The sequence below is a fragment of the Tinamus guttatus genome, unplaced genomic scaffold (genome assembly GCF_059628265.1).
Source record: "Tinamus guttatus ecotype Peru unplaced genomic scaffold, ASM5962826v1 Tinamus_guttatus_pri_ptg000211l, whole genome shotgun sequence".
NCBI classification, from domain to species: domain Eukaryota; kingdom Metazoa; phylum Chordata; class Aves; order Tinamiformes; family Tinamidae; genus Tinamus; species Tinamus guttatus.
In genome coordinates this window covers 6,728,240-6,753,380 of record NW_028288745.1, presented here as the reverse complement: position 1 = coordinate 6,753,380, position 25,141 = coordinate 6,728,240, and the positions used below count along the sequence as shown (strand labels likewise).

Below are 25,141 nucleotides of genomic sequence, written 5' to 3'. Positions count from 1 at the left end.
ATTTTATCCAGCTGAGTGCAAAAGCAGCTGTCTGAGAGCAGGTCCCGGACGCACAGGGGGGTCTGCAGTGCGGCACCATGAGCCGGTCGGGGCTCACAGGGCTAAAGACACACGAAGCTGCCTGAAAACTACCCTGACAGGGGGGCTGGTTGGGATGGTCAGAGGGGCTGTGTTGTAATTTCACTGTGCTAGCAGTTCATTAAGACAACTGTTCTTTTTTTTCATTTTCCTTTTAAAAAATTGACTTTGGAAATACGGGATGCAGAGGTTGATCTGTCATCCTGAAAACTTTGACAAATGATACGATAATACAATTTATGATTATGCTGGCACTATTAAGAAACGGTGTAAAACTGCAACTGCACATGATGCTGAAGGGTTAACAGTGCTGAAGTAGCACTGTAGCAAAGGGGTTTAAGAAATGCTGCATTTCAGGTTCTGCAAATATCAGGTATGGGAGCTAGAAGAAATTGGGCAACGGTTAAGACGCTAGAAATGATGACCTGGAAGAGAGTAACAGAGCTCAAAATGAAGAGGAGGTATGAGGTGTAAAATCCAAAAGGTAGTAATAAGAAGACCTCAGAGAAGAAAATACACTAACTTCAGGCAAACATTTGTGAAAAAAGTTTATATTATACGGATTGTATAATGATTACAGGTAAGCAATAAGAAAACTTTTTTGTATATAACCTTTTCTGAGGGTGGGTCACCTTAAAAATGAAGATTGTCAGGAAGTTAATTCAGTATTGCACCCAACAGTGCATATCCTTGCTTTGCAGAAGCCTGAACAGACATCCCTGCGTGCTTTCACTGAGCCACACACAGAGCTAAACTCCTCCTCCTGTCTTGGGGCAGATTTCAAGGCTCAGTTACAACCTTGACATCTTTACCCGCTCACCAAAACTACACTTTGTGTTTTTAAACTACTCTAGAGCACTCTAGAGACTCTAGAGTCTAGAGTGCATGGTGCTATTTGTAAACGGTAATGATGAATTTTTAAATAATAATCTAAAACATAGTATGACCTAAATTCTTTTGCGTCATGAGTTTATCACTGACTGTATGTTAACATAATCTCAGCCCAGCTTTAAAATTTACTGCTATAGACCTGATAAAAACGCCCCAGACATGGATAAAATTCAGTATTTAAGTGTATCTTAACTAATACTAATGTATCCCAAGACAGTCTATTCATTAAGGGTTGTTTACAATCCCTTGTCTCATTTATGGCTTTTTAAAACAGAACCCCTGCGTCCTTACAAGGAAGGCTGTATTCTGGTAAGAGACATAGAAATACATTATTTAGAGAACATATGATTAATTTTTTTATTCCATCTGAAAGGATGTACCATTCATTTAATAGATGTATATAAAGAGCAAGGGAGGTGTTTGGAAGTTATGCATAAGAATGCTACAAGTATATAAAAATTTCTGGTGGTTTTGGGCAATACAGTAAACCTGGCTGCCTCCTCCTAATACCCACTTTTAAAACAAAAGGTAATGTAGTTGATTCTCACGGAATGAAAACGTGTATTAATGCAGGCAAAAGTTTTGCTCCTGAAGAGTGATTGCACATTATAAAGAGGTACATCAGTCATTTTGGAGTACATACAAAATGCATCTACTTCTGTTCAACAGGTTAGCAAAGCGTAAGGAAAACCACAATGTAGTGGCATTAAAACAAGAAAAAATCCAGACAAGTAGTGTTTGAGTTTGCCTTGTTCGTTACCAAATCATGACATTCATCCAAAAGTAAGTGCAGTCCATTCTTTTAATGTTCTTTGGAAAAAAAAATCCAAAATATGCATTTTTCTGGCCTGGAACAAGTGCAAAAAAAAAAAAAAAAAGTTGCCAGCTGTGTGAAAGCAATACACACAATTGTAGTTTCTTCTTTTGTCTCCAGAGATGAGTGTTCTGGGACACCCACCCTGCTTTTCCATGAACTCAGGTGCCTCCTGGAGGCAGCAACCGCTAGTGGCTCTCAGCTCACCCTCACCTTGTGCAGTGCTCTCTGTCTGTGGTAGGCTGGCTGGGATCTCCTTCTTGGTTTAGGCAGAGTTTTATTGTGACTTTTCTTCTCCAGTTTTATAAAAATAAATTCAGGTGTTCTGTATAATACTGGCACAAAAGAAAATGCTTTCTCACAAGAAGAGTTGGCTTAGGTGGCGTTCTTAAGACAACCGGTCCTGTTTTCCCCTGTAAATGGGGCTCTAACCTTCCTAGGCTAATGTGCAAAAGAAAAAATTCCTAGTCCAGACTGTCCCATAAATCCATGTCTGTCTGTCTATCTCCATAGTCAGAGGAGGAGAAAGACACCTCTTGGCTTTGCATTTAAGTCTCAGATATTTTCAAAGTTGAATACTGACACATTCATTTGCTGTGACTCTGTAATACTGGATGGTAGCAAAGGTATTTTCTCAACCAGTTCACCTGTGTGTGCACTTCTCCCCTTCAAAGCGTAATTTTACTGTGCCTGTTACTCCAGCACCCCCGCTTGGCAGTTCTGGGGAGCGTTAGACTCGAGCGGCTCCTCATTTTCACCTGCCCGTCAACTGGCGCTTTTTTCCGCAGGATGAAATCGAAGTTCACCTGGCTGTTCATGGCGTAGAACACATTTGCACTGTCCGGGATCACCAGCTCTGCGAAAGGGGGAACAGAAGCAGAGTTAACCGTAAGAATTTACAGATCTGCATAGAGCAGAATTAAAGCAAGGGAAAAAACAGGCAACAGATGAACAGACTGAGAATACACAGCCAGGCAGACGAGCACTAGGCCAGCTTGGTGTCTGGCATGAATTATAAACAGTGGTTTCTTACCCTTCCTTAGTTAAAAGAAATGCCATTAGACCCCGGAGCTCGCTGTACAGGTTACAGAGATAAGCACTGAAGAGCAAAGCGCCGCCCTGGTTACAGCTGGCCCTGCAGCCCGGCTTCAGCAACGCTGGCCTGCCTTTATCCAGGCCAAGGGAGCAGCTTCCATGCCGAACCAGCCCAGGATCACATCACTCAAGACTGCCCTAAGTCCACAAGAGTTTCAGTAATGCCACAGTGTCACTTATTGACCAGACTCTTCAATGCACCCCTTTGCTTGTTGCAAGCTGGTTAAACTTCAAGCAGGAACTTGCAGAAGTCTGTGCTGCATGGCATGTGCTGGCCCCTTTCCCTTTCATGTTGTGCCTTTAAAGCAGCTGGCAACCATGGGCAGTTGTTCTACAAATGCAAGTCTTAAAGTTGCTTCATATTTTACTCCTTCAGTGAAGCAGTAGCAAAGCTCTGCATCCTTACCTTTGTCCTCAGAGATGACTTGTACAAGCTCGTATTCCTCAGCAGCATCAGATTCGAGGTTGTGCTTTGACATAGCTCTCTGGATAACAGCAGGAGTTTTGTCTTGGCTAGTTAGCTGAAAAGACAAATTTGCCATGAGAGATTCTGCTTATTCACTTTATATAATAATTATGATTCAATAACTACTAACAGTTTAGTTACAGTTCACCACTGGGTTTTGGAAAAGAGCTCAGAGAACTGAGAAATTATGCTCGGTTAGTAATTAAATAATACAGACTGCTCAACACCAAATCATGGTATTTGTGACATTTGTTGTTTTTTAATCTGAGCTACCAGAGACAAGAGTAAATCACACACTGTCTGCTCCTCTGAGCAAACACTTCTGAGAGATAAGAGGTTGCTCTCACTAGCCATAAACTTCCATAAACTCCCTGTCCCATCTGTGGTTTGTGGACATCAATTCAACTGGAGTCTCATGTACTAAATGTCTTTGACATCTTGCAAAGACTCCTGGCCTTGCAACTTATTTTACTGTCTGCCACGAAGTGCTGTCCATCTGGAGCAGACATGGGGATCTCTCCAGAGCCTAATGAAACCAAAAGGAAGATCTGTCTCGCCAGTGGCAGGGTTTATTAGTTCCCTGCAGGGACATCTCTTCAGGATTAGTGGCTCAGTGCCTTTAAAATCATACAATTACTGCCTGTGCTAAGACATACCCAGGGTTTGTTGTCCCCTGCCCTCCTGCCACCTCCAGGCCCTAGCGGGGCTAGGACATGGGTGCTGAGGCCTGGGCAGGTCGTTGGCCACAGGCAGTGACGCTGGGCAGCGCCCGCAGCGCGGCAGCGGCCCCAGTGACACTCTGCCCAGCACCTACCATGATGCTCTTGTACATGTTGCCGTTGTTGTCTTCTACACTGATTCGGATGATGCACGTGTCCTCGTTCTGCTGGTTGTAAACGGGAGGCAGCACTGCTGAGGTGATGGATGTCACGGAGACAGAGCGCTTGTGGATTTTGGGATTGGAGGACAAGGAGGGCGGGGATGAGATTACGTTGGTTAAAGATGACACCCCTGAGGAAGATGTGTCCATGGAATGGATGGATGAACAGGAGGAGGAGGATTCGGAGAGCTACATAGCAGAAGAAAAAAAAAAAAAAAAAAACACAGTCATAAACTTGACATTTTTATTTTTGGTCATTCTGGAGGAAGAATGTGAGGAAGCAAGAGGCACATATAAAACCTCAGTTATCTGTCCTTTGTCCATGAGGTTGGCAGTACTGTTCTTTGCCTCTACAAAAAATGAACTTAACTTGATAATTTCATCATGTTAATGAAAATTTACTTTCGATTCTCTGTGTTTGACACTGCTGCTTGCTGGTGCCTATCTCCTGCAGCTCACACAGGAACAGGCCGGGAGGTGGCAGCAGATACAACTCACAAAGTGGAGTTGTGGACTTCCAACTGAGAGCTGAGAATAATTTAGAAAGCAGGAGTGCCCTGGTAACTGCCTCCTTCCCTTCCCCTGCTGCTCAGGCTCCTGTCGCTCTCATTATCTGCCTGTTCAAAAACTGCTGGGCAAGTGTCCCTCGCCAGTTTGCTCAGAGAGCACTCCGACAACTCTTCTACCTGAACAATTTAAACACTTCAGTTACGTAAATGCCAGCATCTGGAGCCATGCACTTCATCTGGGTCTAAGAACATTTAGTGCCATTTAATTTTAAAAGCTCACAAGCTAACACGCAATCTAGCACTCCTCAGCAAAGCATCCCTCAAAAGCCTGTCACCAGCACAACCCTGCCTGTAGGAGAGGCCTTGCTGCGGATCCCCCATCGGATCCCTTCTGCGGGTCTCCCGCCGGCAGCAGAGCCTGGCACGGCTGCCTCATCACCCACCCACAGCGTCATCCTGGTGCTCCTTCTCCCAGGGAACATCCCGGCCAGCCAGCGTGCCGGCTTTGCCATCGCAGCCAGAGAAGGGCTTTAGCAGCACACCGTTCAAGTGTCTTTATGACACTTGCTGCACATGCCAAGATGCTTAGGGACTGAAAGAAAAACCTTTTACTCTTACAGAACCTCATCTGAAATCAAAAACCATGTCAGATGCCACAAGAAAACAGAAGGAAAACTAATTTGCCCTATATCTTGGCAAGAAAAGAAGAGATCATGTGAAAAGCATGACTAGATTGCTTCCCTATTTGTACATTTATTTTTAGAGTCTCTCCATCCCACTAAAAGCAATGCTCCAGTCAAGACTGGTGTCGCTGGTCCCTCACAGGATGTTTGTGCTGGCAACAAGGCCCCCAGACTGTACTACCTTTTTCTGGGGCTCGTCGGGAGTGTCGATGGGAGTGATGCAGACCTCTTCAGACTCGGAGTGATTAGACTCGCACGACGAGACACTGACAGAGTCCATGCTTTCACCAGAGCTCCCACTTGGAGTAGATTTGGGCTGCTCTTTGGTGGGTGTGCTATTGGTGATCACCTCTGATCCGAGGAACAGTCTAGTACAGAAAACAAAGCATCACAGCCCATAAGTAAAAGCAGAATAGTGCTGGGGTTGAGCAAAGCTGTCGCTTGGCTCAAAAATCTTATCTTCTGTTTTGTTTTCCTATCTTGCGTAGCCTATTGTTTTCACTTCTGCTATAATGTTAAGAGAATTTGTCAAGAGAATTTGTTAAACACTAACACACACACAATGCCTTCTGGACCTAGCACACACAGCAGCTACCAGGCCAGAACCCGAGCTAACTCGTGAGTGGTTTGCACCGGGCTCCCTTTCCATCTTTGAGATTCTCGTAGACTTGCTTGCCAGGGAATGATTGGCTCGATGTGTTTGCAAAGCAAGGGCAGAGGGGCGAGGTAGAGGCTCGGCTGTGACTCCACCTTACGCACTCCCACGCACTGCTCTCACGTCCTGGTCCCACTGACACGGCATCTCAGTGAGGTGAAATAAGTAGTGCATGAAGGGTAATGCGTCGTGTTCTGGGCAAGGCCTTCCAAGGCAAATTCACCCCTGCTGCAAATTCTTTCACTCAGTAAAGTTGCCCCAGATACCAGTTTTCCTCTAAATATGAGTGTACACAATGAGGAGATGACAAGAAAGTGTAAATTACAGGCGCTCTCTCTCTCTCTCTCTCTCCAAGACTTATTTTTAAATGCGGGTGAAGTAAATTTAAAGGAGTGTCAAAGGAAACAAACTAGTATAATACACAAGGTAGAGAAACAAGGTGAATTAGCTATTATGTCAGCAACCAGTTAATAATTTAAAACAATTTAAGCAGGTGTCACTCACCAGTTCCAGGAAGAATAATGATAGTCTCTTCTACACTATAAATTTGCAACATGTATTCAGATTATACAGGAAACAGTTCTTTAGATAAATACTGCACAGTGCAAACAAAGATGATGCTATGGTAATTACAGTATTATGGCACGGAAAGATAGGCAGAAAGGAGAGAATAAGGCCAGTGCTTAGCTGTGACATTTCTTCGGCACAGCTTAGGCACAAGCAAGGGGGTACAGAAGAGAGGCAACTGAGTGCAGACACCTCATCTTCAAAGTGCAGCTCCTCCTACCTTTCTTCTGTCAACTCAGACTAATTGAAACAGCTAGCCTGATTTTTTGCATATCAGCACTCAAATCCCTTGACTAAAAAGACCCTTCTTCATTTAAACCCCAATCCGAAATACTGCTGATTTGGATTGAAGGTCTGCCAGCTGTTCTGCATAAAAATAGCTAAAAGAACCAATCAGGAAAGCACAGTTAAGAGCTTCCAGTGCTGTTAAATTCACTACCTTTCCCTCATCTTGACCATGCCACTGGTATGTGGGAAACCCTTCCCACCTCCTGCCTTCTCGTATCAGATTCAAATCCCTCGCCTTTAAGATTCTTTTACTTTGCCCCCTTGATCTGTGCTCTCCCTGGATTCCTGCTAGTCTGTTATTTCCCTTGCCTGCTTTAGCTACATGCTGCTCTTCTTCACACACCTCCTGGCTGAATCTTTAAAGGTATCACACTAAATCAGACCATGTCCTATGATTATTTTATTTTTCTAGCTCAAAGGCAGTTTAAGAAGATTATTTCTATCATTGGATGCCATTTTATTAAAGTTTCATATTAAAATCCTGCAAGGAATTCTTGCATGTATATAGTAATTTAGACTATGATTACAGACCAAGCCTTTATCTTCATTTACTGTATTTTGCATTTAAGGAAATTTTTACACAATACCATGTTGAATTTCTAATTCAGCACTGAATATTGTTCCTTTTCCCAGCACCTGCAGATGGCTTGTTTTCTCTAATCTCTTTCATCATTAGCAATCTTCATGATGATTACTTACAACAACAGAAAGGACAGTTTCAGAGAGAAGTATGAATTTTCAGCTGACAGTGACTCTTTAAATTATTATAATGTTCTGGATTCCTGGCCAAGCTTCTCTGCTGGTGAAATTACTTGTTTGATTTGTTCAGGTCACAGTAGCACACCGATGCCGCTAGCCCCTCTGTCGTACTCACAGGCTGAGTCTCTTCACCATGCTCTTCCGAGGTTTCGGGGACGTGGTGCTGGTGTCAGCAGCTGCTTCAATCTCACATGAAAGGCTGTAACTGCAGAGCAGAGACAAGTGGCTTAGTTGTTAAAGACAATGCTATTAGCTAAATATTCCAGAGAGAGAGAAAAATCTGCAGTTATTCCCACTTCAACAGAAAATTGAAACTATATGAAAAGGAACTTCCCATGTAAAAGCAGATACTTTAAAATAATTCTTACAATTATTTTAAAATTATTTTGAAGACTAAAAGTGTTTAATATCTAGTAGATATTAAAAGCAGCCTTAACCAAGCTGCTTGGGTGTGGCTAGCAGCGCGTGCGGCAGCACAGAGCTCAGCAGGGAGCGCGCGGCGCTGCCCGGGCTGCGCCAGCTGAACCCCAGCACTGACCCTGCAGGGGCCTTCGGGCATCTGCTGAGCAGGCAGCACATTTCCATCAGAAACCTATTCTCCAATGTCAAAACTACATCTTGCCAAATAGTAAAAAATGTTTTCTAGGGTATTTAGAAGGCTTATGTATTTTCATTTTCCTCGACTAGCAGTACATGTAGGTCCCTGCAAAAAGTCATTGAAAGCTCACGGAGCTCATTCCAATAGGTGTGGGGTAAGAAAAGCCTGTTTCACCAACTGCATCAATAGCCTTACCTCTCTTCCTCAGTTAAAAGCTGCTGTTTCCTGAACCACTGGATGAATTTTTGGTCTGCTGCCATGCAATAGCTGTTACATGCAGATTGCAAGAGCTTAATTTGAGCAATGACTTCAAATTCCTAAGAAAATATATAAGCAAGTAGGAATTTTATTAGAAAACAAGATAAAATCTACAAGTAAAAATATTAGACAGCAGTCCATGGACAAATTAGCGGGAGCTCAGGTTCAGTTTCAAATCAGTAACTGGCTGTCTCAAGAGTCACAAAGTATTTCAAAAAACAAAACCACTCCCTGATAAATAACCAGGTGCCAAGAGCTGTTGGTGAGTGCCAGGAACCCCCTGTACCTCTCGCTCACGACAGGCACCTGTGGCTTTCGCTTTTGGGACCATTTTGCTCTTGGAAGCCACCCAAGAGGATGAACATGGTGAGCTCTCAAGACGGACTGCCACCGATGCCTGTCCAGCTCCACACCTATCCATGGGGTTTGATATCAATATACCCCATTGATAGGTCCCAAAACCACTCGTTCTCCACGAGCCTGAGTGCTCTGTACCCTCTACTGCCATACTCTGCACTTCAGCAGTTCTCACACTGCAAACAAGGAGTATTTATAGGTGCTTGAGATGGAAGACTGATTTTATACTGGAATTTTTGCACTCGCACTTGCATTCACCTGATGGGGATAAAATGATACCCCTGCTGGAGTGAATGGAATGTGCGACTCTTATGTAACTCCACTTATGTGCATGCCTTGCCAGAGTAATTTTTTAAAAACTCCTAGTGTTAGAACAGCTTGTAGAATCAGAGTGCAGGAACCGATGTGAGTACTCGGGACGGTCCAGAGGGCAGCCTTGCTGCTGCTGTGTATGAAGCTGGCCTCATGACCAAGGAGAACTCGTGTATCTCATTATTAATACCCTGAGCCATGCAGCTGTAAATAAAATGCAAGTTCAAGAAGTGGTTTATAGAACTGGGAATCAGTTAAAGGAAGGAAATGTCTCCGTCAAAACTAAATCAAAGTCTGCTTTGAGACTCCACAGCAGAGATTTGGCATGCTTTTCTTCAGACAGATGTGACCTTAGTCCTTGGCCTCTTGCACAGCATTATTTCTCTCTTTAACCAACAGGGATCAGGCTCAAGAGAAAGATTCACAGCATTCGTTTCTCAGTCCCAGTACCTAGATTCCTCTTCTCTGCACCTTTTATCTACACAGCAGTTTACTGCAGCAGCAGGAAGAAGCTCACAAAGAGTGTTTTCTGAAAAGCAGAGTTCACATGCGGCCCAGGCTGATCCCCCTTGCACCACAGGACATACGTGTGTAACTTTTCCATGAATGTCAAACCAAGGAGAGGACATGTACATGCCACAAGGGTAAAGTTCATGGAACTAAGTGGCCTGCAGTTCCTCTTCTCCTCTACACATCTAAATCCAAGGCTCTTCCTGCGCCACGCTGCAGTTCACATGAGCTCGCAGCCTTTCAGAGGTCTAGTATTCTCTCCTCATGTACAAATAACTTGCATTAAATTATCACAGAATCATTATGGTTGGAAAAAACCTTAAAGATCAAGTCCAACCATAAAATTAGCAGCTGCTGTTAATTCCCAGGGAAAGTCAAAAACTTCTCCAGCCTAGTTAGAAGTCTCAGCAAATTAAGCACTGCAAAAAATTTAACTTACCTTTCGCCTCTTCTCAAAGTTTATCAGGCCACCCTGTTGGAAGCAAAGAAAAAGGATCAGAAGAGAAGATCACATATTTAATGGGACTTAATCACAAACAGGATGATCAACTAACAATGCTAATGCGAAACACAGGCTTGAGGAAGGACCTTTTAGCCGTTTTCAGATACAGTAAAAACTATAGCGTTCACATACAAGTCTCCAGAGAACATCTGTCCTCATGGGCTAAATGGCAATCTGCCCAAAAAGGAAAGACCTATACAGGAATGTTCCTAGGAGGTGTGGAGAGATTTTGAAGAACACTGCCACGAATTTCACACCAGACACAAATTATAGTTTTGCCTCCACTGGGACTCCAGAAGTGTTCCCAGTGAGTTATAAACACCAACTGAACCAATAGTACAGGTAAAAGGGAAATTGCTTTAAAAAAAAAAAAAAGAAAAAAGAAAAGAGTATATATCAACTCTAGGCATGCTCACTTCAGTGAAGTTTCACAGAAGTACCAGCAGCAGCTGCTGCCAGCCCGGAAAGAAGGGAGGCTTGTGCTTTCTTATCATAAACATCAACGCCAGCCTTAAGTGAGCTGGAGTGCCTGAAGGGTCTGTATTAATGGAGGCCAATTTCCAAGGATATTGAGTACCTACCTGTAATTCACGGGGACTTCAGTATGAACAGAAGGTGTCTGAAAACCTAATCATGACCAAAGACAATGCTGAGCATGTCCTTTCAAACAAGCTACCTTCTTATATTCACACAAGATTCTTGCTACTAATAAAACTGCACATTCCCTCCATTTATTGAAACCAAATGCCTCCATTTGTCCTGAATTGTCAGAACTGCGTGAGAATCCAGTGAAAGATAGAGGAATGCATGCACCCCATACTGAGCAGGCAGAAAGGATTTGCAGGATTCCAAAATCACCCCAAATTACCTCAATATAGTCCTGAAGAGCTGTGTCAAGCATGGTCAGATCAGTGAGGAAGGTACCAAGATAGGGTACTGTGCCCTGCATTACTCCCTGCAAAGGATCACAGCAATGTTAGATTATTTGACTGACAAACAGTAATAATGTGTCAGCCACACATTATTACTGCTGCATAAAATATAATATAGAAGCAGCCTGCTCAACAAAACACCAGTCTTTTAAATGACATGGTTTCTGTCAACACATTAGCCTCAGTATCTAATCTAGTACTTGCATCAAATTCTAATGAGAGCAGGATGCTATCAGAGACCTTAAGGAGCAGCTACATATTTCAACACTGGTTCCATCAACTGATTTCTAGCAGCAAGGAAACTCCACTTTTGGAAAGAGCACAGAGCACCAGTGAAAGGGTCCCACTGTCACCCGCTGCAAGTGAGACCTGGGCAACGGCCCTGGCTGCCTTGGGTAAACAGCTCCGCTCTCTGGCACCTTCTTGTGGATTCTTACTAAGAGGTGTTATCAGATCATGCAATCACAGTCACATTATTTCCTTCAAAATGTGCTTATCTTCCCCATCCAGTTATTGTGTTTTAATTAATTTAGGATTTGAATGTTAAACTTTTGGACTGTCTATACATTTGTGAAGAAAATGTTTGTTTCTGTCATATTAAGCAATCTGTATTTTTTCCAGTCGAGCTAAAAGACAAACAAAACCCATATTCATCCGTTTTGCCTCCCTATCGCAGTTTTCTCTTCCCTTGGTCTTTTTTATATTAGTCAACTTTGAGACAAAAGCCATTTTCTCCAGCAAATTGGAAAGCAGAGACATTTAAAAAAGTAATCTCCGCAAAACTCTGCAATTTTCATGCTAATGTGTCAGAAGCTTCATGAGCTTATTTAAAAATAAAGGAGATTTCTGCTGTGGCCAGAGCTGGTTTTCTGTATCACAAGGCTTTAATATTTACATTACATAATTTCACTAACTGAAAGTTGTGTCTTTTCACCCTGGAGTTCAGCCTAAAGCTCCACAGGAGCAGTTAACAGAGTTCTTTCCTGCAAGGCAGGATACAAGACAATTGAAGCAATGAGTATGTGTTTATAGTCATCAGTCAGTCGTTATTCTTCCATATGGCGGGTTTAGTACATTTTTGTAAGATGTGAAACTAAGGCCAAGCTCTCGGCTCAGTGTCCATCCTGAGCAGCTGGTTGGGAGGTTAAGCAAATGCAAGTGGGGATGGAAGCGGTGTCCCAGGCACCCGTTTACTGCCTCACAGGGAACCAGGGGAGATGGAGGCCAGGGAACGTTATGGGCCCCACCAAATACTGTAATCTGTGACCATTCTCAGCAGAAATGCACTGGATGTGCTGATGTTCGGTATAACCACTTTCCCTGAGCAAAAAGGACAGCTGCCTTGTATTAAAAACTGTTGGAACTCTCGCAGGCTGGACAGCTCAGCAACAGTGCTGATAGCACCAGTATAGCACAACTCCCATCTTGTAACTGTTTATATATGCAACTTACATACACATACTATATACACATAGCATTAACTGCTTATCAACAACCACAGCGTAAAGGAAATACAGCCTGAGGCAGATGTTGACAGGGACAAGGATTTTGACTTTATGTTCAATGTAAACTTTTTGGTTCACTTGTTTTGCATTGACTAATCAATAGCACTGATGTGTTAGTGATATTTTTGTATGACAAAAGGCCCTAACTTTTTATTATATATAAGCTATATATTATGTTTATGTTATATTTTATATATGTGCCCTGCCTGCTTGCTCTGTTAAATACCTTTCTAGATTTTGCTTCACATATAATTCACTAATGATGAGAGTAATCACATTATCGGGTCAGAAAAGGGAGGAAAAGGAGACAAGTCCCACCATGTCCTTCTGGAGCTGAAGACGCCTCTGTGTTCTCTTCTGGTTTTCTTTCACGCTGCTGTCCAGATTTGCAAATTTGGAAGTGCCTTCCTGTGAGGGAATGAAAAGGCAGTTAAGGGAGGAGGCAAGAGGAAGGTGGAACGACATTTGTGTACAATAATTGAAAATACACCTAACAAGTCAAGCTAGGCCAGCAAAACTATTTGCTGCACAGCTACACATGTGCATATGTGCACAAGTTAATTTTCTTCATTGCCTGTGAATTTTGGCAAAATCCCCCCAAATGACCATTGAGGGAATTTTTCTGCAAAATAGTTCTAAGTCCAGCCAAAGCTAAGCAGTATTGCAAATTTCCTGAGATTTTAAATCAGATAAATTTAAATATACCTCACGTGTGCAGATGCTTCTCTGAATTCTATCCTGACACTGCTGACCTTAAGATCTCCATTTCATTTCCTAACCAGGACTGCTGCAAGTCAACATCTCCCTCTTATGTAATGCTTGTTTTTCTTGTGCCACAAAATAGAGATCCAGCAACTAACCTCAGTGGCTTATTGACTAATCCAAAAACATGCAGGAAATGGAAGTAATAGGTTTTGATCTCCACAGTTCCAAGTTTTCCTGTGAATGGATGCTCTGTTTCACAATAGATCTCTGGCCTTTTTTTACCCTGAATCCATATGGGATGCTGAGAGTTACTGCATTTTCCCAGTGACCAGATAGATGTGGCATGGATCATTATCAGTGTCTTTTTAAGAGGCAAAGAACAACAGCCTGCTCTAGTGAAGATCCTCTGGTTACAACTTTTCTCAGGCACAGAGGAACTGAAATTTGTTTTATTTCTTTCCCTAGCTGTAAAATAGAAGCAAATAAAAAAGGAGTGCTGTACAAGATAGCAGAAGGTAAAATTGCAGCCTCACAACACAACCGCAGTCGAGGGAGAAGGGAACAGGAGCTCCCTCTCCTCGCCGCCTGCCTGGTTTTCATAGCGTTTTGTCTGTCCTACACATAGAGCTTCACAGGATGGACAGGCAAGGTCAAACACAGCTTCCTTGAGAGACTAGTTTGTTAAGGAAATCAATGACTTTAATAAGGATTCAGTGGACACTAATCCTCCAAACCAGACTCGTCCAAGATGAACACTAGGAGAGAAGATCTAGTTATTCGGTAGATTTTTTTTTTTCCCACTCATTGCTTTCAAAATGTTTTGCAAATCTCCTTGCAGCAGCTGGAGAGAATGATTTGGCAGGAGCCAGAAGGTCTGGGCTCAGACTGAGTTGTTGTTTCATTTTTTTAATATTTAATTAACCAAGCTGTTCTAAACACTCACGCATAGTTTTCGTCTGTATTTATTATTATCCCACCTGCTTAAAAATTACACTATACATGTTGATAAGTGGATGATATGTAACGACAGGCTGACAGGTTTGAAAGTGTTCAACTGTCATTCCTGAGCAAAATACAGTGTTTAGATGTCAAGGCAATACGATAAGATACAAACACAGACAGACTGATACAAATACCAGACAGACTAGGTAGACACTGCCAAAAAGTAAACTGGTTAGACAATTTATGGCAATTTTTTATGTAAACAGAAAAAAATACCATCAAAACTTCCTTTAGTTACTATATGATATAACTTTCCATCAACTCCTTTCAAGTTCCTGAGCTTGCTGGGGCTCCCCCAGCAGAGCACAGAAGCGAAATGCTGCTGAACAGATCGGGCCGTGGGGCTGCACGCGCAGCAGGAAGCCCATTGCCTCCAAACTCCCAGTGCTGCTTTCCACTTCCAAGGAAGGTAAGGGAGAGGCAGCACATAGTGTCTGACTGCTCCAGCTAACTGGCTTTGCTCCAGTGATGTCAAGGGCTGTGCTGCAGTGGCATAGCCCAGCTGAGAATCCTGTCTGGAATTGCTCTGCACTCATGAGCACAAATCCCAACCGTTTCCAGGTTTACTCAAAGGCTGTGCAAGTCCTTTCTCTCTATATATAGAGCAGCAGGAAGTTATTTAGTCACTCACTAATTGTGCAGCACCTGTTCATGCTGGTTCCTGCTTCAGTGCAAGCCCAGATGCAGTGCAGCAGGCACAGGTATCCTGAGCTAGTCCTCGCTGTGCCCAGGCCACAGCAGCGCCACATGCAGCACCAGGGGCTCAGAGGCTGAGGAAGGCCCTGAGCTGCTTTCTTGTGAACAAGTCCCCCAGAAACCTACGCTGCTGCTACCTTGCTACTTGTGACATGAAGCTCCATGGGCTCCCTTTCTAGGAACAACGAAGTCACCTCTCATCCTGGCAGAGAAGCACGGGGCTTGTTTCATTTATTTGTTTTTACAAGCTACAGAGCCATCTTCCCTGAAGCACTGCACGAAGTAGTGCAAAGACAGGTAAGTTCTGGCTAGAGAACAGGCTAATCTCAGCACTGACTAAGACAAGCCTTGCACTCGAGTTAACTCTCACCTTCATTAGCAGCTCTCTACTTGTCAAATAATTGTCATGATCCGAGAAGATATCAGATAGTTCTTCAAACATCAGCATTCTGTCCCTGTACGGGAAAAGATTTGAATAATTTTGGTTATTAGTAAACACTCTAAATCAGAATTAGAGTGAATATGCTTTTTTTTTTTTTTTTTTTTTTTTTTTCCTGAGGAATGGATAACGGTCAAGCATGTAAAAAGGCAACTGCAGATAACATGTAATGAGATTCTGCACATCTCCTAGGAACCCTCTGGAGACTCGCTGATGCTTCCAGGACAGCCAGGCCTTATTTTACAGCACCACAAGGAAATGCTGCTCTCAGTACTCGGACTCTGGGCAGGGTTTCAATCACATCGCAGCAAGACAAGGGGAGAGATAAGAAAGAACAGAAGGGCAGTTGGCAGAGGTGTCGTAAGGGTTTGTTTTTGTTCTCTTCCAAGCCTTCTGCAAAGCTGTAAGCACTGGAAAAGTGCCTTTTCATTGCCACCGCTGTAAATAAATGCAGTGATTTCGAACAGCGAAGCAGGTGGCTGGAAGGCGAAAGGCAGAATTATCCTGCATGACAGGGCTGTATTTTTAGGTTAGAAGAAATATTTTTCTTCAGTTATCAAAGGCAAAGGAGAAAAATCTATTCCTCCTTAAACAAACAAGCAAAATACCATCTTTCCTGTGCAGAGATTTCTAGTGTCTGCTGCATGCCTGATGCCTAAAAAGCCTTTGAGAAACTGTCTTCAATGCACATGTGAATTTTGTAGTTTAGGAATATCCTCCGAGGAAATCTCAGAGGTAAGAGAGGACTGGTGAGGGTTGGTAGGATCGCAGACCTCCAACCCCACATGAGAGAAGTCATCAGTCAACCATTCTGATGCCATTTTGTGGATCTTCTGAGGACCACAAGCTGCGCCAGTAACTACTTCTGTATTCTTACAAAATAGGGGATGGAAGATCTGATATGCTCAAGAGGACAGAAGAATCTCAAGGACACTAAGGGCAGGTCTTGCCCTCAGGATCAAAAAGCAGCTCACAACACTGAGACCCCATGAGGGTTTTGAGCCTCACTGTACCGAGAGGTTCCTCTCAGAATGAGAGCACAGGTCCACAAAGGAGTTGAACGGGAAGGCCGAAAGGGAAACAAGGAACATGGATTTTTGGCTTTGTTTGGGGCTAGCCGCAGGTGCAAGGGGAGAGAGGGGAGCTTACTTTGGAACCGAAGCCCAGGTCTTCTTTAGCCGATAGATGGAGTTGGACTGCAGTGCTGATACGATGGCCCTCAAGGAGGAAAAATTCTTCAGGATCCGACATTCCTGCGAAAGGAGCGGTTTGAAATGGAGGAGTATTAAATGTCGGCATTACAAGTAGGTTAGTGCTCTTCTGTTTGACCGGTGTCATGCACTGCTAAACAGGCAGCTGTACAAATATTGAGCATCAAAAAAAAAAAAAAAAAAAAAAGGAAAAATCATTCCCTTCTCCCTCTACAGCCATCAAACACTTCATGGGCTCTGGCACTTTTATCTTGTTTTCCTCACTTACATGAATTTGTGGTGATGTTGCAGTGTAACAGCCTTCCAGTTTTCCTAGTACAAATAAAAGTGGAACTGAGGCCATGAAGCCAGGCTAAAGAGCACACGTTTCACTTCTATGAAAGCCCTTTATAGTTACCAGTCACCCTTACCCCTTTAGAGGAAAAAAATCAGGCTTGGCTTCTTTGTATGCAGTATTTAAAATGTTAATCCTCAAACATCTAAGTGTCAATTAAAACGACATGCAAAGGAATAACCTGTTTTACAAGTATGTGCACTGTTTAAAGAGAAAAACTTTCAAACTTCTCCAGAGCTGGGACCAAATCCTCACAGAGGATGTTCATAGACATTTCTCATGCAACTTCTCTGTGACAAAATTTCCTGTGGAAAAAGCATGCTGAAAAACACTATTCTGCAAAGAACAGCTTAGTTCCCTGCTAAAACACATGAAAGGAAGGAGGGGGGAAACCCGGCCTGTGACCAGCTGCCTCTGCAGGACTCCTCTAAATCTGTTGGTGGCTCATGAATCAAAGCACGAGAGCCACAGATTGAAGACAACTCCTGCCTTTACACGCTCTCACAAACAGGTATGTGTGCATGTAAATGAAGCAGACAAAACACACTAATTTCACTGTTGCATATGAATGAGAACATATTCAAACTACAACTCTGACCCTGCAGATTTTTACGGGCCTGATTATTATACTAAGGTAATTCTGCATAATGCTGTTTATGGAAAGGATCCTTACGGTGAAAATAAATACAATTTCTTTCCTTTGTAACATCTCTGCATAGGACTGAAGAAATGTAAAGTGAGCTTAGTATAAATAAACATCAGCCCTTAATATACTTGTAACTCTGCTCATGAGAACGGCATCAGAATTGATTATACAAGTCAAGGAGTATGTTTATTCTCATACATTTATCTCAAGTCTCTTTGTGCCATGTAGGAGGCTGCATTTAACAAAATGTGGCTTAAAAGACTGAAAAGGCAGAGAGCTCTTATGGTTGGTTGGCAGTTAGGGTAGGTCAAGACCATCACTCAGCTCAAGGTCATGGGGTAGGACACCCACGACCCATGAACTATTCCAGCATGGTTTGGGGCTATGGAAGTGACAGTGCCACCCTTCTTAACAGACTGACACAGCAACATTTGAGAACAAAACCCTTCTTCATGTTCAGCTTAGAACTCAGGCAGCAGAGAATACGGATTTAGAGAACAAATCCTCAACATCTGGTTTTCTCAAATATATGACAGAAAACACCAGTCTGAAACCATTTTGACTTAACTGCATGCTGTATAATTATTAACATATTAGGAGTTAAATATTGAATTTTGTGTTCCCAATGATTTAACTGACTAAAGACAAAATTTTATCAAACTTATTTCTATGTACAAATTTTAGGAACAAATTTTAAAACTGCTTTGAACTGTTTTGTGCTGTGTCTTTCAGAAGGTGGAAACCTGAAAGAATCTTGGACATATTGCTCAGAAACAACTTTGATTTAAAAAAATAGCAGGATATTAATTATTTAATTTTTACTTTTTATTTTTAAAGAAAATATTTTATGCTTGCTCCTGCTCAGGAGCTTCAGATCTAGGTGGAGTTGAAAGGACTGGCAGTTAGAAAAAGTATTCCGTTTATCTGGCAATCTAAGAGACTGGATTAGAAAGTCATGAACAGATAACACGTGGGGAACATCATGCTCCTAAGTTACTGAGTTATTTATCAGTGAGTAACTGCACTTTAATGAGTGGATTATTTTCTAATTCAGGCCTCTAACTATTCAGACACTTATTTGCATGCACAAAGCAAGCAACTTCCTTCAGAAGTGGGCAGCTAAGTATATATGCAAGTCGCTGTTCTACATGTGCCATTATTTTGTAGGGCATGCACATGCATTTTTCATGTGCTTAGCTAAGACACACTTATAACTATTTAATTACACATATGAATTAAGTAAAGGGAGAGGTACTGGATGAACAGCAGTGAAGAACAAAGTTCTCCATCCAAAACGCAAGGTTATGAGTGTGGTGGCTGTCCCAGCTTCCCCAGACCTTCCTGCTGCCCCCGCGATGAGCAGGTAGCTGCACGGATCTTGTTCTCAGAGTTGAGCCCAGGCTGCCCTGCAAAGGCCCGTTTAGCTGGTACCCTCTGTGACCTGGAGGCCTGCACACAGAAAATAGGAATGAAACTTCCTAATCCATTCACATGGGATATAAAGCAGCCATCAGATGATAACAAAAGCAAGTTAAGATGTAAGTGCCAAAATAGAGGTGAAAGACTATTTCCCCATACCAGTTTCCTGGACCATGCAGTTGCATGAGTTAAGGTGCCAGCATTAACAATAGTGTCTCTGGAAGCACAGAAGTGCATTGTCAAGGTTGGCAGGCCCTCTGTTTGGCTTGAGCTTTTTACGACTGCTAGTTTTGTACAGCTTTGAAAGAATCCATGTGATTCTTAAAACAAAGTCAACATACATCCATATTGAAGTAAAAGAGATCTACTTTTGGTGCCAACAACCCAGTGCTCTGAAGGAGAGAAGATTAGGAACGTTACAGCAAAAGAAAAGAGAAAATCTAAGGAATGAGCAAGTGACAGTTACATAAAGAAGCAAAACCATTTCATGCAAAGATGAAGACACACATAGAATCTGCTTCAATTGCTTTGTCTTGAAGGAAAGAGTAAAAATGTGTTAAAGGCAAGACAATGACAAAGCAAAAAGATGAGAGGAAGGTCAAACAACAGCCATGAATTGTGAGCCAGGTACCATATTGTAATTCTGTGACCTTTTTGTTTGTTGCTATAATATCAGCTAGTTTGTATACTTAATGTAAACAGTATATAATTAAGTAAACAAACCCTTGAGCTTCAAGAATTATTTCAAAACAACAGACTATGAACAATAATTTCATTTTTCCATGTTAGAAAGGCTACAACACTTCTTAGAATTAAATGAGCTTTGTAATCACTTGCCTAAGCCTCACTGTTTATTTTACCTTCATATTCATATAAACACAAGTGCTTTGCACTGTATCTTCCATTCCACCTGACTCCCAGTCTTTTGGAGTCCATAGATACAGGAGGAGTACGACAGTCACAGACTGAACAGTAACACCCAAGGGAAGGCAAGCGCGAAGCTGCCAGTGTCACTCTGCCGACACAAGTGCCAGTTCTGCTCCGCTGCTGTTAGTCCCTCACCTGAAATCAAGACCAGCCTTAGGGTGACACAGCAGCACTACCTTCACTGCCTTCACTGTGATAAGCAGTATTTTCTTCTCGGGGAATTGGACTGGTTGAATTTATACCTTTCTTACCACAAATGTTACATTACCAAGTACTGCGCAAGGCAGAGCATCTCCCCCATCAATCAGTGTTCCCAATCCTGTGAAAAAGAAGCATCGACCCCATTTCCACAGTGTGGAACTAGGGAGAGGAAAGGCAGTGCCTTACCTGACACTACCAAGAAAGTTAGTGCCAAGAAAAATAACTAAGATGGCAGGGACCAAAGCATACAACCCCCTTCTTCCCTCCCACCAGCTCCGTCACTCAGAGGCCCTTGCACAAAGAATGTTAAATAGTCAAGAATAAATGCTTTACATGTGCAATATGAATCCACTTCTCAATGATCTTGGCTCTCTGCTGTGTTTTGAGTTCCTTGCTCTTCAGGATAGTGCTGACAACACATTTGGTAACTGCATTGAACTGAGAGATGGTGGCTCTGATGGTAGGCGCCAGGTGCTTGTTCTCTTTCTTATCTCTTCGAGACCAGATACATCCCAGACAGTGGTGGGGCACAACTTTCTTAAAGAGCTTCTAGAGTGAAACAGAGATATAAGTCAGTCAGCAAGACTCTTCTCTAGTCTCCATAACAAAAATGCACATTTACCATCTACAGTCCAATGGATCTAGTCCAGGATGGCATTAAAAGATAAATATTTATTTTCTCTCAGATTAAAATATATTTTAGTATATTCTTTACAAGTTTGATGGCAGAAAAGAACTGTCAGCTAAATAGCTCTGGAAAATAAGAGACATCTGGTATCAAACCAAGAGAAAATCAACAGGAAAATTTTTAATTTTTATATAACGGCATTTTGGAAGAGACTGATTCATACAAGCCAAATCAGAGAACAACAATGACAGCACATCTGCAACCTTAAGCCAGGTAATGACACAATCAAAGAGGGATATTTCTCAGGTGTCAAACTTGACCTTCGTAAAAGAGTCTATACAGTATAGATGAGGCTTCAAAACACCTGAAGGAAACAGTCCAACGAATGAAGTAGATGTGACTAACCAAGCAGAGCTGTGCTCTGCAGCCCAAGAACACGCCTGTTTTAGAACACTATTCTTAGAGATTTTAAAAAATCTTTTAAAAAGATTTTAGAAGCCCACCACTGTTACCCCTATCATTTCAAATAATACATATGCTCTACATACTGCATCCATGTATGTCAACTGCTCTGCCACAAGATCTTCTTGGAAAAAAGAGAATTCTTCAGGACCACTAATCTCCATTTCCTCTTCATCATCTAGATTACATGGGGAAGTGCTATGGAACCCATCTGTGCAGGACAGAAAACACAACTTAGTACAGTGATTCAAAGGATTTATTTTTTCTTTTAAGTTATAGTATATGTATTCTAGCAGAGCCCTCAAAAGGTCTTATCTGATGTAATGGCTCCAGGGTGCTACAGATTTTAGTGGGAAAAATTATGAGAAGAAAAATACTCTAGTGATACAAAAGGTGGAAGAAAAAGTATAATCAGGGTCTCCCAGCTGAAGAGTGGCTCAACCCATGCATTGACATTAACTCTTCCGAAAGAACACCTTTTTTTTTTCCCCAAGGACAAATATTTCCTATCAGTATTACAACTTTGCTGATCTACTTCTAGTATTTGTATATTTTGTAATCTGAAAAAAAAAGACAACTTGCAAAGGGACTATATCGTAGTTATATCCAAAAATATTGCATAAAGGATACTCTTACGTTACAATTTTCTCTCCTGCGTGGAAAGGAAATGCTAGATTCTCTTGGCATCATTCTCACCTTCACAGGGCTGCAAGAACTATAGTGAAGTGAGGACATTCCAATACTGCTCACCCTCCTCCTCTGGGAAGTCTTCCCAGAAAAGAGAATACAGTGAGTGTGTGAAGTGTTCAGCTGAATGCTTCTAAACTTGCCATGAGCCGCAGTCGTGAGGTGAGGGAGGAGAGCTCTCTTTACTGAGGGAGCAGATCTAGTGCCCAAGAGAAGGGATTTGACAGATGCTCTATGCCATCTTTGGGTTCCCAAAGGTTTGGAACAAAGCCACATTGAAAGACAAAGAAATATGTTCTTACTTTCCATGGTAAAGGAGGAATTTAAGCAGAAAATCCCTGAAAGTAAGTTTGCTTCTCAATCCATTTTATTGCAGGAAGACCAAAAGAATGAAAAAAGAAATATAGGGTTTTTTTTCCTACTTGTTGAAGAGTTACAGCAAAAGTACTGGATTTATTACTAGTAAGACTGCATTAATAAAAACAAGCAGAACATTTCAGACTATGTTGTGAAATACTTCACATCCAATTAAAGCAGAACAAACATTAAAGTTACAAGAGTAGATAATGTGATACTTCATCATCATTTTTCGAAATACTTGTTTTTCTTTTCTTCAGTAATTTGCAAAACCTAGTTATTAACGTAAACTGCTACAGTTTTGATGTAACATTATAGCTATTGGCTGTATCTAGGTTTCCATCTGGACATTCCAATTGCACAATTTATTGACAGAGCTAAATAAGATAAATGAAAACCTCCACTCCAACTTTATTTTCTGTGACTTATAATAACTGTACTTAAATGGACTTTAAACTCTCTTTCTGGCTATATAACCCCTCATTCTCCTTTCAGTTCATTAAATTCACCTCAAAATCCTCATCACAGAGCTGCAACCCTACTTAAGAACTCACAGTTCCCTCTAAATCAGCTCCTTGAGCATTATGCAAGCTTTTCTCTTTTCCATGCCTCTTTTTCTCCCTTCTCTCCCATCTTTGTAAAGTCTAACCAGTTTGCTCTACCCAAAAAGCTGGAATTCTTTTATATGGAGAGTACCTCATCCTCTGCAAATAACTCTGCTCCTCTGAGCTCTCCAAAAGCCCCAATGCCCTCCTGACTTGACTGATCGCAGCCACAGGCCCCTTTGAATTGCAGCTTGTCCCGGCCTGCACCTCTCTGAGGAAGGGAAGGTGTCTTATCTCTGTACCTGATACCGCAATCTAATCTGCTGCCTGGAAAATGGCAGCATTGTATGGAGGGCTCACTACACAAATCAGACCAGAGAATTAGCACCGGAATTTGCAAATTTACAGCGCAATATAAATGCTGTAGAAGAACAATTCAGTTGTAGACAACACCGGAGCTTTCAATGAAATCTCTGAAACAGCATAGATATGAGAAAAATAAATGACAGGCCTAAAGCTCTTCTCTCTAGGCCCTTCATGATTATTGTGTTCTCCTCTTCATATTTTAATTAAATATGAACCTCTACTCTGCCACAGTTTGGAAAATGTTACAATTCAAATGACCTGTAACTCAGAAAGGAATCATTTCCCCTGTTCCTTCAGGAAACAAACGGAGAAGCAGAGCTGCTGGGAACTTCTGCTCACTTTGAACAACACTTGGATTTAAATTTAGTCCCTCCTGACCTGTCTTTGTTTGTCCTGTGAGAACCAAGTCCAGGGAAGAATATGAAGAGCACATATTAACAACCCTGTTCACTTACCTGTGTTCAGTGAGGAAAGCATTAGGGCTCTGCACATTACTCCCTTTTACACATGTGCTAATGACTGAATTACTTTGGCCCTTCTCCACATTATGCATTGGCATGGTATTTCTGGAACATCCGGCAGGTAGGATCTTACAGAATGAAATGTTTCTTTTCTGTCATTTCCTTTGTCCTTTACGAATTATTTCCCCTTGCCCTCTGCCAAAGCTGGAAGTTGATTCTAGTTCTCCCTCAGCCACTGCGTGAGCTCCAGCAGCTTTTCAGCTTAGGCCACAGGAAACTTTCTAAGCAGAGTAAGGGCGATGTGTCACGCTTGACGCTGCACACAGCATATTTGTGTTACTACAGTTCACTATTGTTTCAGTGGATTGTGACCCCCAATAACGTAAGTTTTTCCTCTGCCCTTGGATACTAGCAAGCAGCCACTCAAATAGGAAAAAACAGCCACAGGCACTTCCTTTGACATGATGGTAACTAGGAAGAAAAGCTTCATGACAACAGAGCTTGCAACTCGGGCCGTATTTTGTCACAGCCCAGTAAGATGAACTTTTTATTTGGGGTTTGGGGTTTTTTCTTGTTTGTTTGTTTTTAAAAGCCAAGTGAAGAGCAGCCTTGAGTTTTAATTCAGTGATACGGGAAATCTGTGACAATTAAGTATTTAGCTGCTGCAGCAATCCCAATGCTTTGGCTCAATATCCAAAGTGCAAGAGCTCCCAAGTTTCCCTTGAAGGAACAGGCAAAGGAGCCTACAACCTGTGACCCCCCCCCCCCCCCCACAACAACCTGCAGGCTCATTCCCAAATCTCTGGTAAACCTGAGCATATTAGCAGCATCAAGATACTGTCAGTCAACAGGAGAGTTAATGAAACAAACTCCTGGGATAGCATACAGGCTGGGAGAACAAAAAGGAAGGAGGAAGCTGCAAAAGGGAGCTTACTGTCATTTTCCACTTCTTGCTTCTGGAACTGCTCCAAGAGGTTCTGCGCTCTCCTCTCCGGGTCAGAGCCGGGCATACTTCTCTTCAGATAATCCAGCAATTTCAGCAAACATGGGTAGTTGGGTGGCTCGTTAAAGTCCTCAGAACACTGGTCAAGCCAGGCCCTTAAGATTGATGCTATCGCACTGAAATCAAACACAAAGACAATACTCTGGTTGTAGAAGATTTAGCTGTATTGTTACCACATTTAAGTACCTACCAGATGATGTGCACACCATCAGAAGCACAACACAATTCCAGTGTAACTCTAGGGCTGATTCACCCCCATGCCATCAAGAAAAGCTGTGCACCAGAGAAGCTGCAGGGTTTGCACAGCCACCTTTCCCTGGGATGCTGCAGAAAAATAGAGGAGAAGAAAGAAGGTTTCCATGGCTCCTCTAGGGCTCCTCCGGCAGCAGCTGC

The 25,141-nt window shown here is 42.3% G+C and overlaps 1 protein-coding gene across 2 annotated transcripts in view; it reads right to left on the bottom strand.

Moving 5' to 3' along the window:
• Nucleotides 1–2,155: 2,155 nt before the first annotated feature.
• The window catches only part of RGL1 (ral guanine nucleotide dissociation stimulator like 1), a 92,488-nt gene continuing 69,502 nt past the window's right edge, over nucleotides 2,156–25,141 (bottom strand). For both annotated transcript variants that reach the window (XM_010213366.2, XM_088524468.1), the window contains 14 exons: nucleotides 24,680–24,864; nucleotides 21,416–21,540; nucleotides 20,573–20,788; nucleotides 16,651–16,754; nucleotides 15,433–15,517; nucleotides 12,978–13,067; nucleotides 11,091–11,177; nucleotides 10,160–10,192; nucleotides 8,479–8,600; nucleotides 7,801–7,890; nucleotides 5,598–5,784; nucleotides 4,159–4,413; nucleotides 3,285–3,399; nucleotides 2,156–2,639 (listed from right to left, as the gene is read on the bottom strand). In XM_010213366.2, the coding sequence (XP_010211668.2) occupies nucleotides 2,452–2,639; nucleotides 3,285–3,399; nucleotides 4,159–4,413; nucleotides 5,598–5,784; nucleotides 7,801–7,890; nucleotides 8,479–8,600; nucleotides 10,160–10,192; nucleotides 11,091–11,177; nucleotides 12,978–13,067; nucleotides 15,433–15,517; nucleotides 16,651–16,754; nucleotides 20,573–20,788; nucleotides 21,416–21,540; nucleotides 24,680–24,864 (1,882 nt within the window). In that variant the 3' untranslated portion in view covers nucleotides 2,156–2,451. The remainder of the gene's footprint in view (nucleotides 2,640–3,284; nucleotides 3,400–4,158; nucleotides 4,414–5,597; nucleotides 5,785–7,800; nucleotides 7,891–8,478; nucleotides 8,601–10,159; nucleotides 10,193–11,090; nucleotides 11,178–12,977; nucleotides 13,068–15,432; nucleotides 15,518–16,650; nucleotides 16,755–20,572; nucleotides 20,789–21,415; nucleotides 21,541–24,679; nucleotides 24,865–25,141) is intronic.